The following is a 19,295-nucleotide window of genomic DNA, read 5'->3' as shown; positions in this document are numbered from 1 at the left end:
ATTTCATTATTTTGTAGTCATTCTTGACCCTCCTTTGGAGTGCTTTGTTGACTACTTCCTGTTATTGTTATATCAGTCGTCACTTTATTTTTGAAAAAGCAAAACTTTAGCATACAGCTCTACAGTCTTACATGAAAAATCCCTTGTTGCACATATATAACTGAACTTCCCAAAATGTACCTGGAAATTGTCATTTAACATTCCAGGTCATCCAAGACAAGCTCGATAAAGTATATCAGAGGATAGGCTGATTGGTTTATGGGTAACTTTATTTAATGACATAGCTTTAATAATATATATATTTATATGTACATGTCTCCCTAATCAATTAATAAAATGGTTAACATTTTTTACTGTAGTTTATATTACACTACAGGCAGCTGAAAAGTTCCTACACAACACTCAACAATATAAAAATGTATGTTTTTGAGGAAAAGTTAAACTCTGTGTGGATCTTTACTCTTTGTCTATACAGATGATCTCAGCAACGTGTGTCACAGCTGTCTGCTTACATACAATGGGTAAATATGTCAACATCACTAAATACAGTCATGTGAATTAATAGCAGGACACTGATAACATCTCTCATCTCATCTCATTAGTTGCACCATTTATCCTCAGTAGGGTCGAGGGGGTGCTGGAGCCCATCCCAGCAATCACCAATCGCAGGGCACGCAGGGACAGACAACTCGCTCACTCATTCACACCTAGGGACAATTTGGACCGGCCAATCCACCTGAAATGCATGTCTTTGGAAAGTGGGAGGAAACCTGAGTGCCCGGAGGAAACCCACGCAAGCACAGGGAGAACATACAAACTCGGCACAGGAAGTCTGGTGGCTGATTAGAACCCACACAGGAGGTTCCCACGACCATAGAATTGTGCCGCACACGCGCTAACCACTGCGCCGCCGTGCTGCCGAAAAAAGAAGTAAAAATCTAAAAAGAGAAAAAAAAAAGCAGGAAATAAGAAAAAGGAAAAAGAGAGAAGACAAAAAGCAATAAAACAGTAAATGCCTGGGGAAAAAACAAAATAAGAAAAAAGGAAAATTGCGTGGCAAAGGCAGATGAAAAGTAAAAATGAAATTACTAAATTTTGTGCAGGCTTAGGGAGTAACGGAACACATGGAACGGCAAAAATGATGTTGGCAAGCTGTTTGGATTTATTTTAATTTTGTTTCTGTTGCATTTTATGTTAGTTTTGCCGGAGATGAAAGAGATCAAAGCCAGGAGAGAAAGCTTACCATGTGTTGTGAGTCATAATTTTATTCATATTTAGTTTCTTTTGTCTTTTATTAGCATATTTGGTATTGGAGTAATCCAAAAGTAATTGAAAGTAATCAAGTTAAAGTAACCCTACCCAACCCTGAGTATTATGTATTGGGGTCAGCACGGCGGCGCAGTGGTTAGCGTGTGTGTGGCACAGTTCTAAGGTCATGAGATCGAACCTCCAGTGTGGAGTTTGCATGTTCTCTCCGTGCTTGCGTGGGTGTCCTCCGGGCGCTCCGGTTTCCTCCCGCATTCCAAAAACATGCATGTTAGGTTAATTGGCCAGTCCAAATTGTCCCGAGGTGTGACTGAGCGAGTGAGTTTTCTGTCTCTGTGTGTCCTGCGACTAGCTGGCAACCAGTTCAGGGTGTCCCCTGATCACGGCCCTTGTAGATATTTGGAGTAAATGATTCTGTAGTTGTATTTTGTAATATAGTACTCTATTACCTGTACTGAAGTAGAATCATTGACACACACTGCTCACTCGATGTAGAGTTTCTGGCAGTATCGTGTAGACCCTTCTATCTACCGAGAAAGCTAACTCTGGTCATTGTGCTTGCTGTTTACGTTTTAGAGAAAAAAACACTGAAAAGATGTTATCTTTATGTGTATGTATGTATGTGTATATATGTATATATATATATGTTGTTTTTAAGCACTATATTTGATATTTAGTTTTGTAGTTATTAAATAGTAATTTTGTTGTATTTCTGTGGAAGTATTTTTGAGTGGAGGCACAAAGTGACAATGTTGGAACCCAAAAACTAAACCTTTCTTACTCCTCTGCTATTGACAAGTCGTTTGGGAACGGAACGGCTTTTTATAAGCCGGCATCCGACGAGGCAATTGTTTTTCTCTTAAAGGCGGACGCCGGACATGATTGATCAATATTTTTTTCCCTGGCTTTTTACTTTTCATCTGCCTTTGCCGCTCAATTTTCCTTTTTTCTTATTTTGTTTTTTCCCCAGGCATGTACTGTTTTATTGCTTTTTGTCTTCTCTCTTTTTCCTTTTTCTTATTTCCTGCTTTTTTTTTTCTCTTTTTAGATTTTTACTTCTTTTTTCGGCAGCACGGCGGCGCAGTGGTTAGCGCGTGAGCGGCACAGTTCTATGGTCGTGGGAACCTCCTGTGTGGGTTCTAATCCAGCCACCAGACTTCCTGTGCCGAGTTTGTATGTTCTCCCTGTGCTTGCGTGGGTTTCCTCCGGGCACTCAGGTTTCCTCCCACATTCCAAAGACATGCATTTCAGGTGGATTGGCCGGTCCAAATTGTCCCTAGGTGTGAATGAGCGAGCGAGTTGTCTGTCCCTTTGTGCCCTGCTATTGGCTGACAACCAGTTCAGGGTGTCCCCTGCCCACTGCCCAATGATTGCTGGGATGGGCTCCAGCGACCCTACTGAGGATGAGCGGTGCAGCTAATGAGATGAGATAAGACTTTTTTTTTCCTGCTTTTTTATTTTTCGTGTGTCCCCCTCTTCCCCCCCTTTCTTAACATAAATAAAAATAAAAATGTTATTTTAGTTAAAAGTTAACTGTATTAGTTTTGTCATTGTCATTGATATCAACCTTGTGAAACATTGTATGCAATGAGATTAGACATGGCACTCCAGGATAAAATATGTAATAAAGACTGTGAAGAAAAAGATAAAAGACTATCAGGATAAATGGGCAAAAGAAAAAATAATTACCAACAAATCAATCAGTGATTGGGAAACTGCTAATAATAATAATGGTCATGAAAATACTACAACTACTCATAATAATCATAATAATAATAATCATAATAATAATAATCATAATAACAGTAAATAATAATGATAATAATTAATTATGCAATCAAACAGTGCATTGTAACAATGGTGCAATAAAAATAAGTGCAATGGCATGTAGCAGCAGCATTTTCTCCTGAGATGAGTCCGACCACAGTGGTGTCATCAGCAAAATTGGTGATGCTCTTTGAAGGATGGGTCGCCGTGCAGTCAGATGTGGAGAGTGAAATTGAAGGAGCTCAGTACACACCCTTGTGGAGAGCCAGTGTTGAGAAGAAATTATTACCCAGCTTGATTAATTGGGGACTATTTGTTAGGAGGTCCTTCATCAACTGACATGTGGATGTGGGGAGGCCCAAATGCTGACGTTTTTGCACCATGATCTCTGGGATAATATTGTTAAAAGCTTAGCTGAAGTCCAGGCAGGACACCCTCACGTAGATGTTTCAGTGCTTCCAGGTGGCTCAGCGCAAAGTGGAATGTTTTGGTGATGTTGATCTGTTTGCCTTGTACGCGAAATGGTCGGATTTGCGCTTGACCTCAAGTATAACTTCCTTGAATTTTTTGGTGTTCAGATTTAGTTTATTTTTTCAAATACCACGTCGTCAGCTTCTCCACCTCTTTCATGTATGCCATTGGTGTCCAAACTTTTCTGAAAGTGGGCTGTATTGGGTAAGATAAAAATGTTTGTGGGGCCGACTATTCAGCCTGGCATTCTTTGAACTTCTTTGGAGGCTTTAATAAAATCAAACTTTGTGAAGTTTGCAGTGCTTAGCAAATAGCATCACGACCTCGTAGCTCCCCTTGGTAGCATTTTTATTTGACTTGCAGGGTCTCGTAAATAAAGCGCTGTTGTGCCGTATAATAGTTTCCAGCTGTTTCACCGCTTCACAGTGCTCATTTCCAGTTAGCTATTTGTAGTCCGACAGTGACTCTTAATAATGTATTCTTTGAAAACAACCACTGTCTCTTAGCAAATTTGGCACAGTTGTTTCGGATTTTGGTGAAAAAAATATTCCAATTTCAACTTGTCCTGGAAGCCCAGCCCTGACAGCTAACTTTCTTTTTTTATGTACAGTCACCATGTTGGAAATGAAATGGACAAAAATGCTCACAGAAGCCAAAGAACAAGGTGACCAAGAGGCTGCTGCCATCACCTGGTGAAATTGTACTTTTTTTGTATATGTGGTGTCGTGTAATGCACTCCCCTTCCTGCGGTGTCGCTGTATACTAATGTGCAAACCTTGTACTTGTGCTTGAGAACTACCGAAGAAAAAGTTAAGTAAACACTCTATGAATGTACCGTCCGTGCCTGTCTCTGAATCCTACTACAACCCTACTACATACACAAATATTGGCGACGAGGATGGGATGGATCGGAATCTCACAACCCCATGCTTTGCTTGAAACCCGGGGTGAGCCTACGATGTTGTACACCACGTGGATTCAGATGTTCGAAAATTACCTGCTAGCATTGACTGCTAACGAAATGCCGGGCAAACGAAAACGCGCACTACTGCTGCACTGTTTAGGCACAGAAGGGCAGAGAATTTTTCTTTCCCTTCCCGACACTGGCACTTCTTACAAATCCGCCTGTGATGCGCTAGAAACTTTCTTTGTACCAAAGATTAATGTTGAAATCGAATCTGCTATGTCAGAAGCTAATGCTATTGCTCCTGTGCACGTGCCCGACGTTCCTGTGAAGCTTGTGCAACAAAGAGATAAAAGGAATCAGAGCAGTACGCATACACAGCGCTTGAGAGATAAAAGGAATCAACACAAAACCTGTTACCGTTGTTGCTCCAACTCTCATCTAGCAAATGACCCCTGCTAAAAATGCAAAATGCAACCAATGTGAAAAAATTGGACATTTTGGTAAAGTGTGCCGCAGCGCAATTCCTACTCGATCAGTAAGAGAAGTTACTGTCCCAGAACTTACTGTGTGTCATGTAGCCCCTACAGCTGCAGTCGCAAAGCGCCTTACGTGTACAGTTGCTCTCCATGCGAATGATGAACAGTCAATTATTACTGACCTGCTTGTGGACACTGGTTCAGCAGTCTCAATTCTGCCAGAGAGAATTTACAGACAATCATTCATGCACTTGCCTCTCTCAAAGCCTACTGTACGTCTGGTGACCTACATCAAGAAGCCAATTCCAGTGTTGGGCTGTCTTCAACTTACTGCTACATACTGCAACCAGAGTGCACATACTGACTTCTACATAGTTCCTGACAGTACTCCACTACTGGGAATGGACCTGTTCACTGCACTTCGCCTCCACATACAAGATGGGCAGATTACAACACCAGCTGGATCGGAGATGAGTCACTCTGTCAACACTACAAATGCCTTAGGCGTTGCTACAGGTTTTATACACAAAGTTAAAGTGCGTGCAGACGTCCCTCCAGTCCAGCAAAAGCTACACAGACTTCAATATGCCGTGCGTGACAAGGTGTCGGAGGAGCTGACGAAACTGGAAAATGATGGCATCATGGAGATGGTGGCTGCTGTGTCTCCTGATTTTGCTGCAGTCACTGCTCTCCAGTGCATGTGAGGAATGTCCAGTGCTACAGAAGGTGCAACACTACATGCAGAAGGGATGGCCTCGTACTGCAAAAGGCCTTGACCCCCTCATCGTGCCATACTTCCGTGTGCAAAATGAGCTTGCCTTGCAGAACAGTGTCATTGTGCGTGGCACTCATCGTGTTGTGATACCACAACGGCTACAGGAAAAAATGGTCCAACTTGCTCATGCTACACACCAAGGGATAGTTCGCACAAAACAAAGACTGAGAGACTTGTACTGGTGGCCTGGAATGGATTCTCACGTTGAGCTCGCCATCAAATCATGCACCACCTGCTTGCAGCATGACAAAACCGCAACCACACGTACTGCCCCATTACAGCCTGTGCCTACCCCAACTGCTGCCTGGGAAAAGGTTGCTGTGGACATTGTTGGTCCTATTTACTATGCGCCTGCTGATTGCCACTTCTCCATCACCCTCATTGACTATTACAGCCGATGGCCTGAGATTGCCTTCTGCTCAAATGTTACTTCTGCCTCTGTTATGACTTTTCTTTCCATTCTGTTTAGCAGAGAAGGTAATCCACAGGAAATTGTTACTGCCAATGGCCCTCAGTTCGTGTCGACCGAGTTTGAAGCATTCCTTAGTGACAGGAACATCACACACCGTCGCAGCTCTGTGTACTACCCACAGGCCAACAGTGAAATTGAGCGTTTCAACAGAGTCTTCAAGGACTGTCTACAAACAGCCAACATCGAAGGTAAACCACTGAAAACCTTCTTTACTGAGTTTTTACAGACTTACAGAGCTACACCACATGCCGTGACTTCAGTATCCCCCGCATGGACTGTTCACTCTGCTAGCCTCTGGGAAGAGGTTCTGCAGTGTGCGGTGCAGGACCACCAGGCTCCGCAATAGTCTAGTCCCCCTGGCCATTAGACTGTTAAATGGTCAATCTAACATATAGTTAACTTAAATCTCAACGGCTGCTAAATCTGACTTTTTGCACTACTGGCAGTTTTTTACAGCTTGCCACTCATTGCACATTGCTCTCTGCACTACGGTAATTACAGCGTTATTGTTACAGTGTTAATGTTACTGTGTACCTGACTTGTTAACCTGACTGCCCATTTTGCACATCTGGTTAGCTACTCTTCTTGCACTATCGGCACTATGGTAAAATACTATACGTAGCCAATTACAATACAACTTTATTTATATCTGTACATTCAAGGAAACTGTGGGGGTCAGATGCATCGACATTTCGTTCTGTATACACGTGTACTAGAATGACAATAAAGTAGATCTGAATCTGAATCTGAATCTGAATCTGAACTGTTGCATGGTAGACCACTGAATACGAAGCTTTACATCACAGGTCTTCACTCCATGCGTCCCACTGCTGACAAAGGCAACATGCTACAAAACATACAAAACAAACAACGGAAGTCAAAATGATACACCGACAAACGTCGCGGTGCAAAATCACCCAGCTTCCGGATTGGCTCTGCGGTTCGCATCCGCAAACCTGGAATCATTGCCAAAGGACACTCAAAGTTCTCCAAGCCACTGACAGTGGTAGCCCAAAAGGGTCCAGCCACTTATCTGCTGTCTGATGGAAAGGTGTGGAATGCTTTCCACCTTGCCCATTCTTCCACCTGTGCTGCTGCTTCAGCGCCACAGCCTCCTGATAATGATGCTTGCCTCCTGCCAAGCGACCAAGTTGCTGAGCCACCTGAACCTGAAACTGTAACTGTGCCCTCACCACATCCCTCTCCGAATGCACCGAGAATACGACATGCTCCTGCATGGCTTCAAGATTACGTGACTTAAAAAAAAAGATACAGAAAAGATGTGGTGATGTTTAAAAAAAAAAAAGACATGATGAATGTTCATTGTTTAAAAAAATTGTCATGTTTGTTTATGATGTGATCTTCATACAGTCTGCTTAAGTTTACAAGGTTTACACACTTTTGCTTACCGATATTGACAGTATAGTTCCTTACAATATTGCTTACCTTTGATAAATATTTACCTCTAATCTGGTAATGGATATTGAAATGTATGTTTTCTATAAGCTCATACTTACCGAAGAGTAATTGCGTATTTTAGATTAATGCTACTGTTTGTGTCCTATTCTAACAAAAAGGGAATATGTGGTGTCGTGTAATGCACTCCCCTTCCTGCGGTGTCGCTGTATACTAATGTGCAGCCTTGTACTTGTGCTTGAGAACTACCGAAGAAGAAGTTAAGTTAACACTCTATGAATGTACCGTCCGTGCCTGTCTCTGAATCCTACTACAACCCTACTACATACACAACAGTATAGATTTATTTTATACTGTGGTCTAAATGACTGGTGGGACACATATTATTACGTTTACTGACAGAGGCGGCGGGCCATTAAAAACGTTATCATTGGCAGTAACAGGCCCCCGGGCTGGACTTTGGACATGCCTACTGTATGCCTTCTCATCCAAGAACTTCACCGCTGACCACCAATAGCTTAAACATGTTACCAAATTTAAAGAGTCAGAAATCATGGCCAGGATAGCTCCAATTACAGTGGAACCTTGGTTCTCGACCATAATCCGTTCCAGAACGCTGTTCGAAAACCGATTTGTTCCATCACGAAATCATTTTTCCCATTAAAAATAATGTAAATCGTTTTAATCCGTTCCAACACCCTGAATGTTTAGCTTGAATGTTTAACGTAGACTTAAAGCTAACCCAGGCTAATCGTACGTTCGCGTATTCGTAATCTTCCGTACGAAAGATTACGCTAACATGAACATGTAAAAATAAAAAAATCAGGTCGTTTACAAGTCATTTAGCACCCGGGTCTCCACAACAAGTGGTTAGCACTTTTCTAAAGTGACTCATGACAGTGTCATTAAAGTCATTCATGACCCCTTCGTACACCTATATTAAAAGCGAAAGCAAAACGAAGCACGACCGCACGCGATAACAGTTGGTTACGAAAGATTACGCTAACATGAACATGTAAAAATAAAAAAATCAGGTCGTTTACAAGTCATTTTAGCACCCAGGTCTCCACAACAGTGGTGAGCGGTTTATTGGAAAAGGGGGCTCCGTTCCAACACCCTCAATGTTGGGCTCCTTTCCAACACCCTGAATGTTTAGCATGAATGTTTGACGTAAACTTAAAGCTAACCGAGGCTAATCCTACGTTCGCATTATCGTAATCTTCCGTACGACAGATTACGCTAACATGAACCTGTAAAAATAAAAAAAATCAGGTCGTTTACAAGTCATTTAGCACCCGGGCCTCCAACACAAGTGGTGAGCGGTTCATTGGAAAGGGGGCTCCGTTCCAACACCCTGAATTTTGGGCTCAGTTCCAACACCCTGAATGTTTACCTCGAATCATAAAGCTAACCCAGGCTAATCGTACGTTCGCGTTATCGTAATTCCGTACGAAAGATTACGCTCACATGAACGTGTAAAAATTAAAAAAAAAAAAAGGATAAAGAAAAGAATTATGAATAGGATTTCTTACCTTTGTGGTGGTCAGCAGAAGGCGCAGGTGGACGGTGGAGAGGAAAATTATTGTTTGGGAGGATGTTCTTTTCTCTTAAAATAATAATAATAATAATAATTTCCTTTGTATTGTCATTCTTTGTAACAATGTACACAGAACGAAATGTCGATACACCTGACCCGTTGTAGCGAGTCGATGCAGCCGCAGCCAACAAATACCGGTCTAATGACACTTGCTCCAGCCTTCTTTTTAGCACTTTTCTAAAGGGACTCATGACAGTGTCATTAAAGTCATTCATGACCCCTTCGTACACCTATATTAAAAGCGAAAGCAAAACGAAGCACGTCCGCACGCGATAACAGTTGGTCAGGAAAAGAGCGATCTACACTCGTACGCCGCTCAGCATCGCACCCTAGTGTACGCACTCACGCATTACCCGCGTTCAAACTCCGATTTTTTGATCGAACAGCGAAGCAAGAATTTCTCAAAATTTTGGGTCGGACTCCGATTTGTTCGAACTGAGAGGCGTTCGAAAACCGAGGTTCCACTGTACAGCCACGCCTGCAAGACTTAAACCCATTTGGAGGGAAAACAATAAAGCACTGATATCTAAGATCAGACTCATGCAAGCGCTAATTAATTCCATCTTCCTCTATGCTTGTAAGTCATGGACTTTCACAGGAAAGTTGGAAAGGAAAATCCAGCCCATAGAGATGCAATGCTACAAAAATCTTCTGGGCATTTGCTTCATAGCCCACGTGACAAACGAAACAGTGCGTAAAACCATTAGGGGGCACATTGGACCCTACGAAGAACTGTTGTCAACCGTATGCAGACAAAAACTGCAGTGGCATGGACATATCACAAGATCATCAGGACGGGTCAAGATTATTCTCCAGGGCAATGGAAGAACGAAAAAGAACTTTGCCAACGATATCATGGAATGGACTGGTGTTAACTTTGACACTGCTAAAAGGGAGGCCAAGAACTGTCAACCATTCGTATGTCTCTGAGTGCCCTGCAACTGGCTGACAACCAGTGCCTGAAGTTAGCTGTGATGGGCGTATAGAGAGCAACTACAGTTTTGATGGAACTTGAACATACCTGTATAATGGATGGACTATTCAATGTGGAGATTTACTGTTTCTCAACTTTTATTGAGGCAAGATTTAATATTTGAAACATTTTACAGTACACAACTTAACAGCCATGTCACAAATGGATGACTATTGATATAACATCTGGTCTGTCCCTGTTTGTAATCCAGCACAGTACAAATCAATGAAATATTCTGCTGTATGAATGTTAACAGCTGTACACAGTTGGGTTTTATTCGGCTATCTAATTGCATAGCATTTACCACAATGGTCCTGTGTCGGTTAACATAGCTGACCAAATAAAATCTGTATTTGATGTTGTATTGTTATTCTCTGAAAAATGCGGAATTGGAAAATGTACCAGGATACAATGAAGAATGTGTTTGGAAATTATTGAATAAACTGCCATACCTTTGGGAACATGATAATTTTCAAAAACCTATCCAATGTTAACAGACATGTGAGCCCAATAGTCCACTGTGTTGCCTTAAACAATTCTATCCATAAATGATATTGAGAAGTGCTCCATTAATTGTATGAAAATGCTTTAAAACGTCAGTTTCGGCGGAAAATACATATTTTACAATAAATGTAGGATTCAAACCAAGTATACACATTTTATAAAGCACAACATGACAAAACGTGGAAAAAAAAGGATGCGAACATTTGACGTTTTCAGTTCAGAAGCAAGTCTGTGTTGTTAGTCACTATCCAGTTCCAGGTCCTCTCCAGTTGGACTATCTCGGGCTGGTAACACATCATAGTGACAGGGTATATATCTGCTTTTAGGTAAGTCATACGGGTCCTGGCCTGGTTGCTTGGTTTCATTGCTTTGTCCATTGCCGTGAAGAGTGCTTGCAGTTGGTTCTGAACGTAAGACACAAGATCAAATGAGTTGACATTGACATTTTTTTCTTTCCCACTGGTCATCGTATACAAGGTTATAATGAGTTAAAAATCAACAGCTTTGACAAACATCTGAAAAAACAGAAGGTAAAAGAGGGCAGACAGGAAAAAGGCGGAGTTTATCTTAGTCCTGTGCCCTTGACAACCAAAACACTTTTCACACCAGATTTTTATAACAAGGCATTTTGAGGAACATAAATCACATCTTATCGTCACACAAGATAAATAATTATGAATGTCAAAAGGAAAGCAAGAGATCAGCATAATGATGTGTGGCATTATAATGTATGTAGATTTAATTGGATATTATTTTTTTTTCTTTTTAATGAGATTAGACATAGCACTCCAGGGTTATACATGTAATAAAGAGATAAAAGATTTTAGGATGAATATGCCTCAAAAATAATTATAGCAAAGTGCTTAGAACTGGCCTAAGTCATAATAATTATAGCAATTCGTTGAGGTTGACAGGTATGGTACCTAGTAGAAACAAAACATACATAAGTGTCTCAAATATTTGTTGAAGATACCATAAACCTAAGAAAAACCGTGTAATAGTTTTGAAAATACACATACTAGGCCTTAAAGGGATCCCAAAAGACCACTTTTTTTTCAGTTAGGCACAGAACATGTAGTGTTCCTCCTCAAAATTCAAAATATTTCACGTGCAAGAGTTTGAGTATTGATTTTCAAAGTAGAAAGTTTTATCTCATATTTGTGTCGTTGGCTTGCAGTTATCTTGAATGCTTACTGCAGGTTTTCAATCAGCCAGCGTCCCGTTTTTTCACTGATTGGTCCTGGTTAGCCATTTTTGCAGCCAGCTAGCCTGCTGTGTCCCGTCTGGTTTAGCCCGTTAGCTCTTGCTGTGTTAATTTTGCCAGTTTGCCCCATTTTGGCTGCTCGCCATTTGTTGTACCATTGCTGCACCCACCAAGGACAAAGTGCATAGGCATCCTCCACAAAAAATACCAAAACTAGGTTTACAACACTCAAAACCTTTTTGACTAGTCAACATGTAAACCAATATGGTGGCTTTCTAGGGTGCTGGAGTGCTTCACAAGATGTCAGAGCTCAAGAAGTTCAAGACAGGACAGATCTTCTTCAAAATGCTTAATCTTGGAAAATAATTGGACTATACCAATTACAGATATTCTGTATATGGATATTATGCAAAAACGTGTAATATTTTCTCTCATTTTGTATGTTTTAGAACTTGTGTATCTTTTTAAGTCAACCTAAAACCAAAAAATACCAGACGTCATGAGAAGGACAAGACTCTGGTATTGGTGAGGGACTCAGAACAGGTCCCTTTGATTGTTATTTGCCAGAGGCCAAGTGAGTTAACCATGCCCGGTAAAATCACAGTTTTGCAAAAAAAAAAAGCAATGTTCTAAAATATTCAATAGAATCATTATTTTTACGGTCTTGATGTTGGATCAATTTTGTTGACATACTTCCCAGTTAGTAGAACTATATAGGATTGGATCTCCAAGACAATAAGTTTTTCCTCATCGAGTTCCTCACCAACTTCATAGACATTCTTGTTATCGGTCAGATTGCTGCTACTTGAGATTTCAGCATAGGGTGGATCCCGTTGAAAGGGGGACTTCATTTCCACATATCCACATTCTGTGTTTTTCGTCATTGGCACAGGAGGGTCCTTTATTGTGGCGTAAGGGTTTTCCAAACTGTCCAGGGAAGTGCAGCTTCCCTGATTTGGTATGCCTTTCACCAAGTCCAAACAGCAAAACAAAAAAGTCAGACAATCAAATTACGTTTATCAAAGAAAATGAGCAGGTGCTGGCTTCGTATCATCAGAATTTACCCTGCAAAGACCAACCCCTGCATCTTCTGTCTACTCTGCAGGCTCCTGAATGGCAGGGAAGAAGACATCATAAGGTGAAGTAAATTCATATCAGTCTCTATTGTTTGGTGGGGCAGGGGTCTCCAACCATTTTTAAGCTAAGATCTACTTTTTGTTACTAATTAGAGCAAAGGGCACCCTGTTTGATATACACTTATAGCAACTTGGCTAAATGGCTTTCTAAATAGCTAAAAGGAATCTTAGTAATTTGGTAGAAAATTAAACGGGTAAAAAAAACTAAAGGGGAGCTAAATAGCTAGCTAAAAGGGTAAAAAGCCATTTAAATGGCCAGATAGATAGCAAAAGACAACGCTAGATAGCTAGTTAGAAAGGAGGCCAAAATCTTGCTTGATAAGTAGCAAAAAAAAGTAAAATGTTAGCTAGATGACATGTAAAAGTGTAAAAAGCGAGCTAGATTGCTTGATAAATTGCTAAAAGGTAAAAAGATAGCTAGTGACAAAGCTAGATCGGTAGCAGACAGCAAATTTTTAAAAAGTGACATTTTTTTACTGATTCACCTTATTAAACACATACATTTGGATTTAGTTTATTGTATTTCCTGTAAAATAAATCAGGACACAGATAAATAGATACATTTACTTAATACACAAATAGATTCTCATTTGAATTGCTTAAAAAAATATCAATACTTTAATAGATTTTTTGGTCTATGGAGTCCATAAACTGGAATTTATATATTTGAATTTCTAAAACTAAAAACACTTATCATGTTATTACTTTGTTGTTACTATTTACTATTTACTTTAATTATTTAAAAGGGGGTTTAATTGACTGATTCAACCAATAACCAATGAAAACATTTTTTATAAGAAAATGACCCAGGAATGGGGAGTTTTTTTTTTTTTTTTTTTTTTTTTTTTTCAAAACAGGTCTGCAGGTACCTCAAGGGGGCATCCTGGTGCCTGCTGGCCCCATGTTGGACACCCCTGAGCTAGTAGTCAGACTTTCAAAACCTCAAGTTTGTGTCCATGTGTTTGCCAGATTGAGACTTTTCACTTAAATAATCTCTACTGCAGGCCCTAGGTTAGCTTACTCTCAAAACAGAAAACCGTTTGCAATTATTTGCAATGAACAATTCCATTAAACCAAAGTGTAGTCAATGGCTCACCAAGTTCATCAAAGCAGTCCCTCTGTTTCCAGTCTGTTGGCAATGTCCCAGTGGCAATAGTTAGAGGAAATTTCTTACTTTCCTCCATATCCTTCAAATTCAACATGTTGTTTTTCCCCTACAAAGAACAAAACACCCAACACATAATTAAAGCAACAGCTATCCAGAGTATTGTGTTAAATATTATAAAAAATACCTTTCCATATGGAGAGATATGTTGTGGGCTAGAGCACTGAGTCAGTGTGTGGTAGCTGGGATTGGAGAAGTAGTTGTTGGGGTGCATATCTAGTGACAGTTGATCATCTGAAAAGTCAACAGTGAGTATGTACACCTGCAGGAAATATTTGGATTAAGATTATAATATCACCAAAACCTCTGTGTGGTATACTGTATCAGTTTAAAAGTAAATACCGGTAGTTATCACAAGGTGTCGGAAAGACCCAAATGCATGACACAAAGAAACGGAATACACTACGGGAGAGTCTTTTTAGCAGCAAAAAAAAAACTTTACTGGCGAGAAGCGGGTGTGGGACCGGAAATGAGGATAATATCTTGAGAGGGAGGCCAGAGAGGGGGGGGTCTTGGGTGAAGAAAATCTTGAAGGGAAGATTTTGGAGTACCATTACGAAAGATAACTTGACAATGAAGGGAGAAATGGGGACCCGAGGAAGGTGGTTGGAGTGGCGGGTCTTGGAGTGGGTGAACTTGGAATGAGGAGGGAATTGAAGAGGGAGGTCGTGGGGGAAAAAGCTTGTCGTCTTCAATGTGAGGTGGAAGCCCAGGGTATTGGAATCACCTGGGAAGAGGGAAAGTGAGGGGACTGGGAAATTGGGTAATGCTGTCATCTTTGGGGAAGAAGAGGGACTGCAGGCACCAAAGCATGACGACAGTATTTCAAATATGTTCTTTGAAAAGCTAGTAGTCCGGCCAAAAGGGTTGGAATACTCCCTTCATAGTTGGAATCCCCGTCTATGTAAACCCATTCAACTCGTCCAATGCCTTATCTACCATATTTTTTAGAGTAAAAGGATTTTTAACCGCAAAAAGATCTTAAAGTTTGGAGGCGTGTTACAAACAAGGGTGGGGCTGACATGCTTGGATGTAGTATGACAGTATAGTACAGTATTTGTTTAATGATTCATCAAGTCGAAGATATCGTTGAAAACTTTTGCGACATTAATAGTAACAATATCCAAATCAGTTGCTCGGGTGGCCGGAAACACAGGGAGAGAAACCGGCCGGGGTGAGGGGATAGCACCAGGACAACCCCATGACAGAGGTACGCGCCCCTTTGCCGCTGCTACCCACCGTGCCTTTGTAGCTGCACCTTGGTTTTAAGTGTATGAGCTGTAATACTATTAATGAAGCATACCTGTAGACCTGTAGCGCATGCTCAGCTTAACTGTTTTTCTGTATGGCTTGTGCGTGTGCGACGTGGCGTCACACACAGCACTGCCGCTGGGGCGGTGTTTTTGTGTGTTTTTACAAGCAATTCAAAATTAGAAAACATTAAGGAATCCAAAATACCTGTGATGGTGTACTCAGTGGTCGCTCTCATGGCAGGTGTGTAAGTCACCACAGGCATGGAAGGTTGTTTTTCTTTCTGCTTCTTCTTGTAGATGATAAAGAGGGGTAGGAAAACGAGCCCAAGCAGTACTAGCACAATAATTCCTGCAATGACTCCGGTTTGGTAGATGTCCACCTGCACTGCAGTCAAAGTGTTGAGGCTGTCAACCAAAATACCAGCTACAGGGCCATGAGAAAGCTAGGTTAATATTTTAGTTGTAATATTATGCTGTCCAATCTCCACCCTTACCTTGGTCACATCGGGCTCCCTTCCAGCGATTGTTACAGTAGCATGTACCAGTGATGTGATCACATGTAGCATTATTTTGGCAGTCACACACCTGCCGGCAGCCGTAACCAAATGAACCAGAAGGACACTCTACAAACAAGTGATTAAAAGCCGAATGGCATAAACATATATTCAGTAGTGAGACTAAAATATGCTCAAAACAAACTCAATGTACCGTTCTGAGTAAAACTAAGAAGCCCATACAATCACAATAGCCTAATACCAGTGGTTCCCAATGTCAACCTGGGCCCAGACTCCCAGTGAGTCGTTCAAATAGCTCCCGGACCCCCAACCTCAACTTTCGCCACTAATGTAGTCCTGGACACAGTTATGCCATTTTGGTACAAAGAAATAATCAATTTTAGTGGTTCACTTGCTCTTGCTTTTTATTTTTTACAATAATTAAAAACACGATTCAACACTGGAAAAGGCAATTCTCATATCATGATGAGCTTCCAGCTTCCAGACAAGAGTTAAAAACCCCGCCTTACACTTGTTTGTAGTTACAAAGAGAATACAGTATTCCACAGCTCATTTGGCGAGTTTCGGGAACAGTTCCAACCCTTCGCACCAAAAGGTTAAATGACCTGTCACAAAATTACATGTGCAGCGCAAACCACAATCAAAGCCAAGTCCGCTCCTGCCTCTTGTGCCACACGTCTTCTCTTTCCTTTCTCCCTCCCTCCGCTAAGCTACTGGCATTGTAGGGCTGGGGTCTGGCGCTGCTGAAATATAAAGTAGCTCTTGCCTCAGCTAAAGCTTCGTATTTCTCTAAGATTATTGTTGAACATAAGAATAATCCGAAATTTTTGTTTGACACAGTGGCGAAACTTACCAGACAACAACTTAACCCAAATGGTTGCACTTATTCTGCTAATGACATTATGGAATTTTTTAATAAAAAGATTCAACTAATCAGGAATGAAATTTTAAAAGAACGCTCTGTTTCCTCCTCCTATATCAAAGATGTGGAGGTGCTAGGTATGGACTGTGTCAGCGGTTGTTCAGAAACATTCTCCAGTTTCAATGATTTGTCCCTTGATAATCTAACACAGATGGTCAGTAGGGCCAAACAAACTACGTGCCTGCTTGATCCGTTTCCAGCTTCACTGGTGAAGGATCTGTTTGGGATCTTAGGACCATCAGTTTTAAATATTATTAATATATCGCTATCCTCGGGTATTGTTCCTGTAGCCTTCAAGTCTGCCGTCATTAAACCCACGCTTAAGCGACCTAACCTTGACCCAGAAAGCCTAGGTAATTATAGGCCAGTGTCAAATCTGCCATTTTTTTGCGAAAGTACTTGAAAAGGTCGTTGCACAGCAGCTAAATGACTTCATGTCAGAAAATAACCTTTTTGAAACTGTCCAGTCAGCATTTAGGGCAAATCATTCTACTGAGACAGCCCTTGCTAAAGTAACCAATGATCTCCTTTTAACAATAGATTCTGGTGCCTCATCAATGTTACTGCTGCTGGATCTCAGCGCTGCTTTTGATACGGTCGACCACAACATATTATTGGTTCGTCTAGAACGCATTGGTATCTCAGGAACTGTACTCTCGTGGTTTAGGTCCTACCTGTAAGACAGGATGCAATGTGTTAACTATGGCAATCTGACCTCTAAACAATCTAATGTCCCTTGTGGTGTTCCTCAAGGCTCTGTACTTGGCCCCCTTCTTTTTAGTATTTATATGATCCCGCTTGGTGACATTATCCGCAAGTATAATATTAGTTTCCATTGCTATGCAGATGACACTCAACTGTATGTGCCACTGGAAAAAACTGGACATTTAAGTTTTAGAAATCTGGAGGCTTGCCTTACTGAGATTCAAAGATGGATGTCAAATAATTTTTTACGCCTTAACCCAGAAAAAACTGAAATGTTGATTATTGGTCCAGCTCACTGTTGTCAGTTGTTTTCAAACACTACCCTGAACCTAGACAAATGTAATATCACCCATAGTGACTCGGTCAAAAATCTAGTTGTTATATTTGATCCTAATCTGTCGTTTCAGTTACACGTGAAAAATATTACTAGAATAGCTTTCTACCACCTCCGTAATATTGCGAAGATTCGTTCGATGCTGTCCCAATCAGATGCAGAGATTTTAATTCATGCGTTTATTACTTCTCGGCTTGATTACTGTAATGTATTGCTTTCTGGTCTCCCGATGTCTAGCGTTAAAAGTTTGCAGCTGGTTCAGAATGCGGCAGCTAGACTTTTGACTAAGACCAAAAAGTTTGAGCATATTACTCCTGTATTGGCCAACTTGCACTGGCTCCCAGTCCACTTAAGATGTGACTTTAAGGTTCTCTTATTAACATATAAATGTTTGCATGGGCTTGCACCCTCTTATATCTCCGATTTGATTTCCCCCTATGTTCCTACACGGAGTCTGCGCTCGGAAAATGCCGGTCTACTTGTGACTCCGAGAGCCAAGAAGTCTGCGGGCTCGAGAGCGTTCTCCATCCGGGCCCCGGTGTTATGGAACGCCCTGCCTCTGGAGATAAGATCTGCAACCTCAACGGAAGTTTTTAAATCGAGGCTTAAGACACACTTCTATTCCAAAGCATATGATTGATGCCCACCTCATATTCTGTTTTGTCCTGTCTGCGTCTGACCTGCAGCATGTCAACCAGTAGATTTACCATTTACCAGCTGGCAGAGACGGGAGGCAGCGTCGTGGCCGTCATAGACTTTCTGGACTGATTTGCAGGCTGGGGGCGTCGTTGATGTCATGCACTTTCCGGACATTTTCAACATCTTACCTTATGTTTACTATTATGTGTACAGTAATGCTAATTGTAATTCACCCTGGTCAATCCTGGAAGGGGGATTACCACATGTGAGGTCCTTTCTCAAGGTTTCTCTTTTCTCCTCACACTGAGGTTTTTGAGTTTTCCTTGCCCGCATGCTGGTTTAAGATCAGGTAATTGTGTAATTTTGTAACTGTAATCCTGTGCAGTCCTTTGAGACATTTTTGTGATTAAGGGCTATATAAATAAATTTGACTTGACTTGACTTGACTTGCCTGAATCACTTATCTGGGCTGGGCTCAAAATAGGATAGAGAGATAGAAAGAGATAGAAGAAAAAAAACATGTTTTATTCTTATCCAAGACATCATGCTGCAGACCCCTGGAAAAATGTTTTTTCACATCCTGGGGGGTCTTTGGACCACACATTGGGAACCACTGGCCCTTACACAGGCTGCGCCATGCAACTGCTCTTAAGCGCTCCCATTCATTAAACAAAGTGAGGAATGAGTGAGGAGACCGTGTATTGCTCCTACTACATAAAAAAAGTCCAAATAAGGATCATTTTCCTGCTTTTACTCATTTTTTAAAATGATCTATTTGCTCCCAGTATTGTAATTTCT

The 19,295-nt window shown here is 41.1% G+C and overlaps 1 protein-coding gene across 4 annotated transcripts in view; it reads right to left on the bottom strand.

Annotated features, from left to right (window-relative positions):
• Window positions 1-10,215: 10,215 nt before the first annotated feature.
• The window catches only part of megf10 (multiple EGF-like-domains 10), a 103,178-nt gene continuing 94,098 nt past the window's right edge, over window positions 10,216-19,295 (bottom strand). For all 4 annotated transcript variants that reach the window (XM_088355761.1, XM_088355762.1, XM_088355763.1 and 1 more), the window contains 7 exons: window positions 15,877-16,005; window positions 15,588-15,806; window positions 14,257-14,363; window positions 14,061-14,178; window positions 12,893-12,937; window positions 12,592-12,792; window positions 10,216-11,028 (listed from right to left, as the gene is read on the bottom strand). In XM_088355761.1, coding sequence (XP_088211887.1) covers window positions 10,862-11,028; window positions 12,592-12,792; window positions 12,893-12,937; window positions 14,061-14,178; window positions 14,257-14,363; window positions 15,588-15,806; window positions 15,877-16,005 — 986 coding nt within the window. In that variant the 3' untranslated portion in view covers window positions 10,216-10,861. The remainder of the gene's footprint in view (window positions 11,029-12,591; window positions 12,793-12,892; window positions 12,938-14,060; window positions 14,179-14,256; window positions 14,364-15,587; window positions 15,807-15,876; window positions 16,006-19,295) is intronic.

This window comes from Urocampus carinirostris, chromosome 16 (assembly GCF_059441175.1).
Source record: "Urocampus carinirostris isolate Australia breed hairy pipefish chromosome 16, RoL_Ucar_1.0, whole genome shotgun sequence".
Taxonomy (NCBI): domain Eukaryota; kingdom Metazoa; phylum Chordata; class Actinopteri; order Syngnathiformes; family Syngnathidae; genus Urocampus; species Urocampus carinirostris.
Note: the sequence above shows the minus strand (reverse complement) of the source record. Positions and strands in the feature narration are given on the sequence as shown.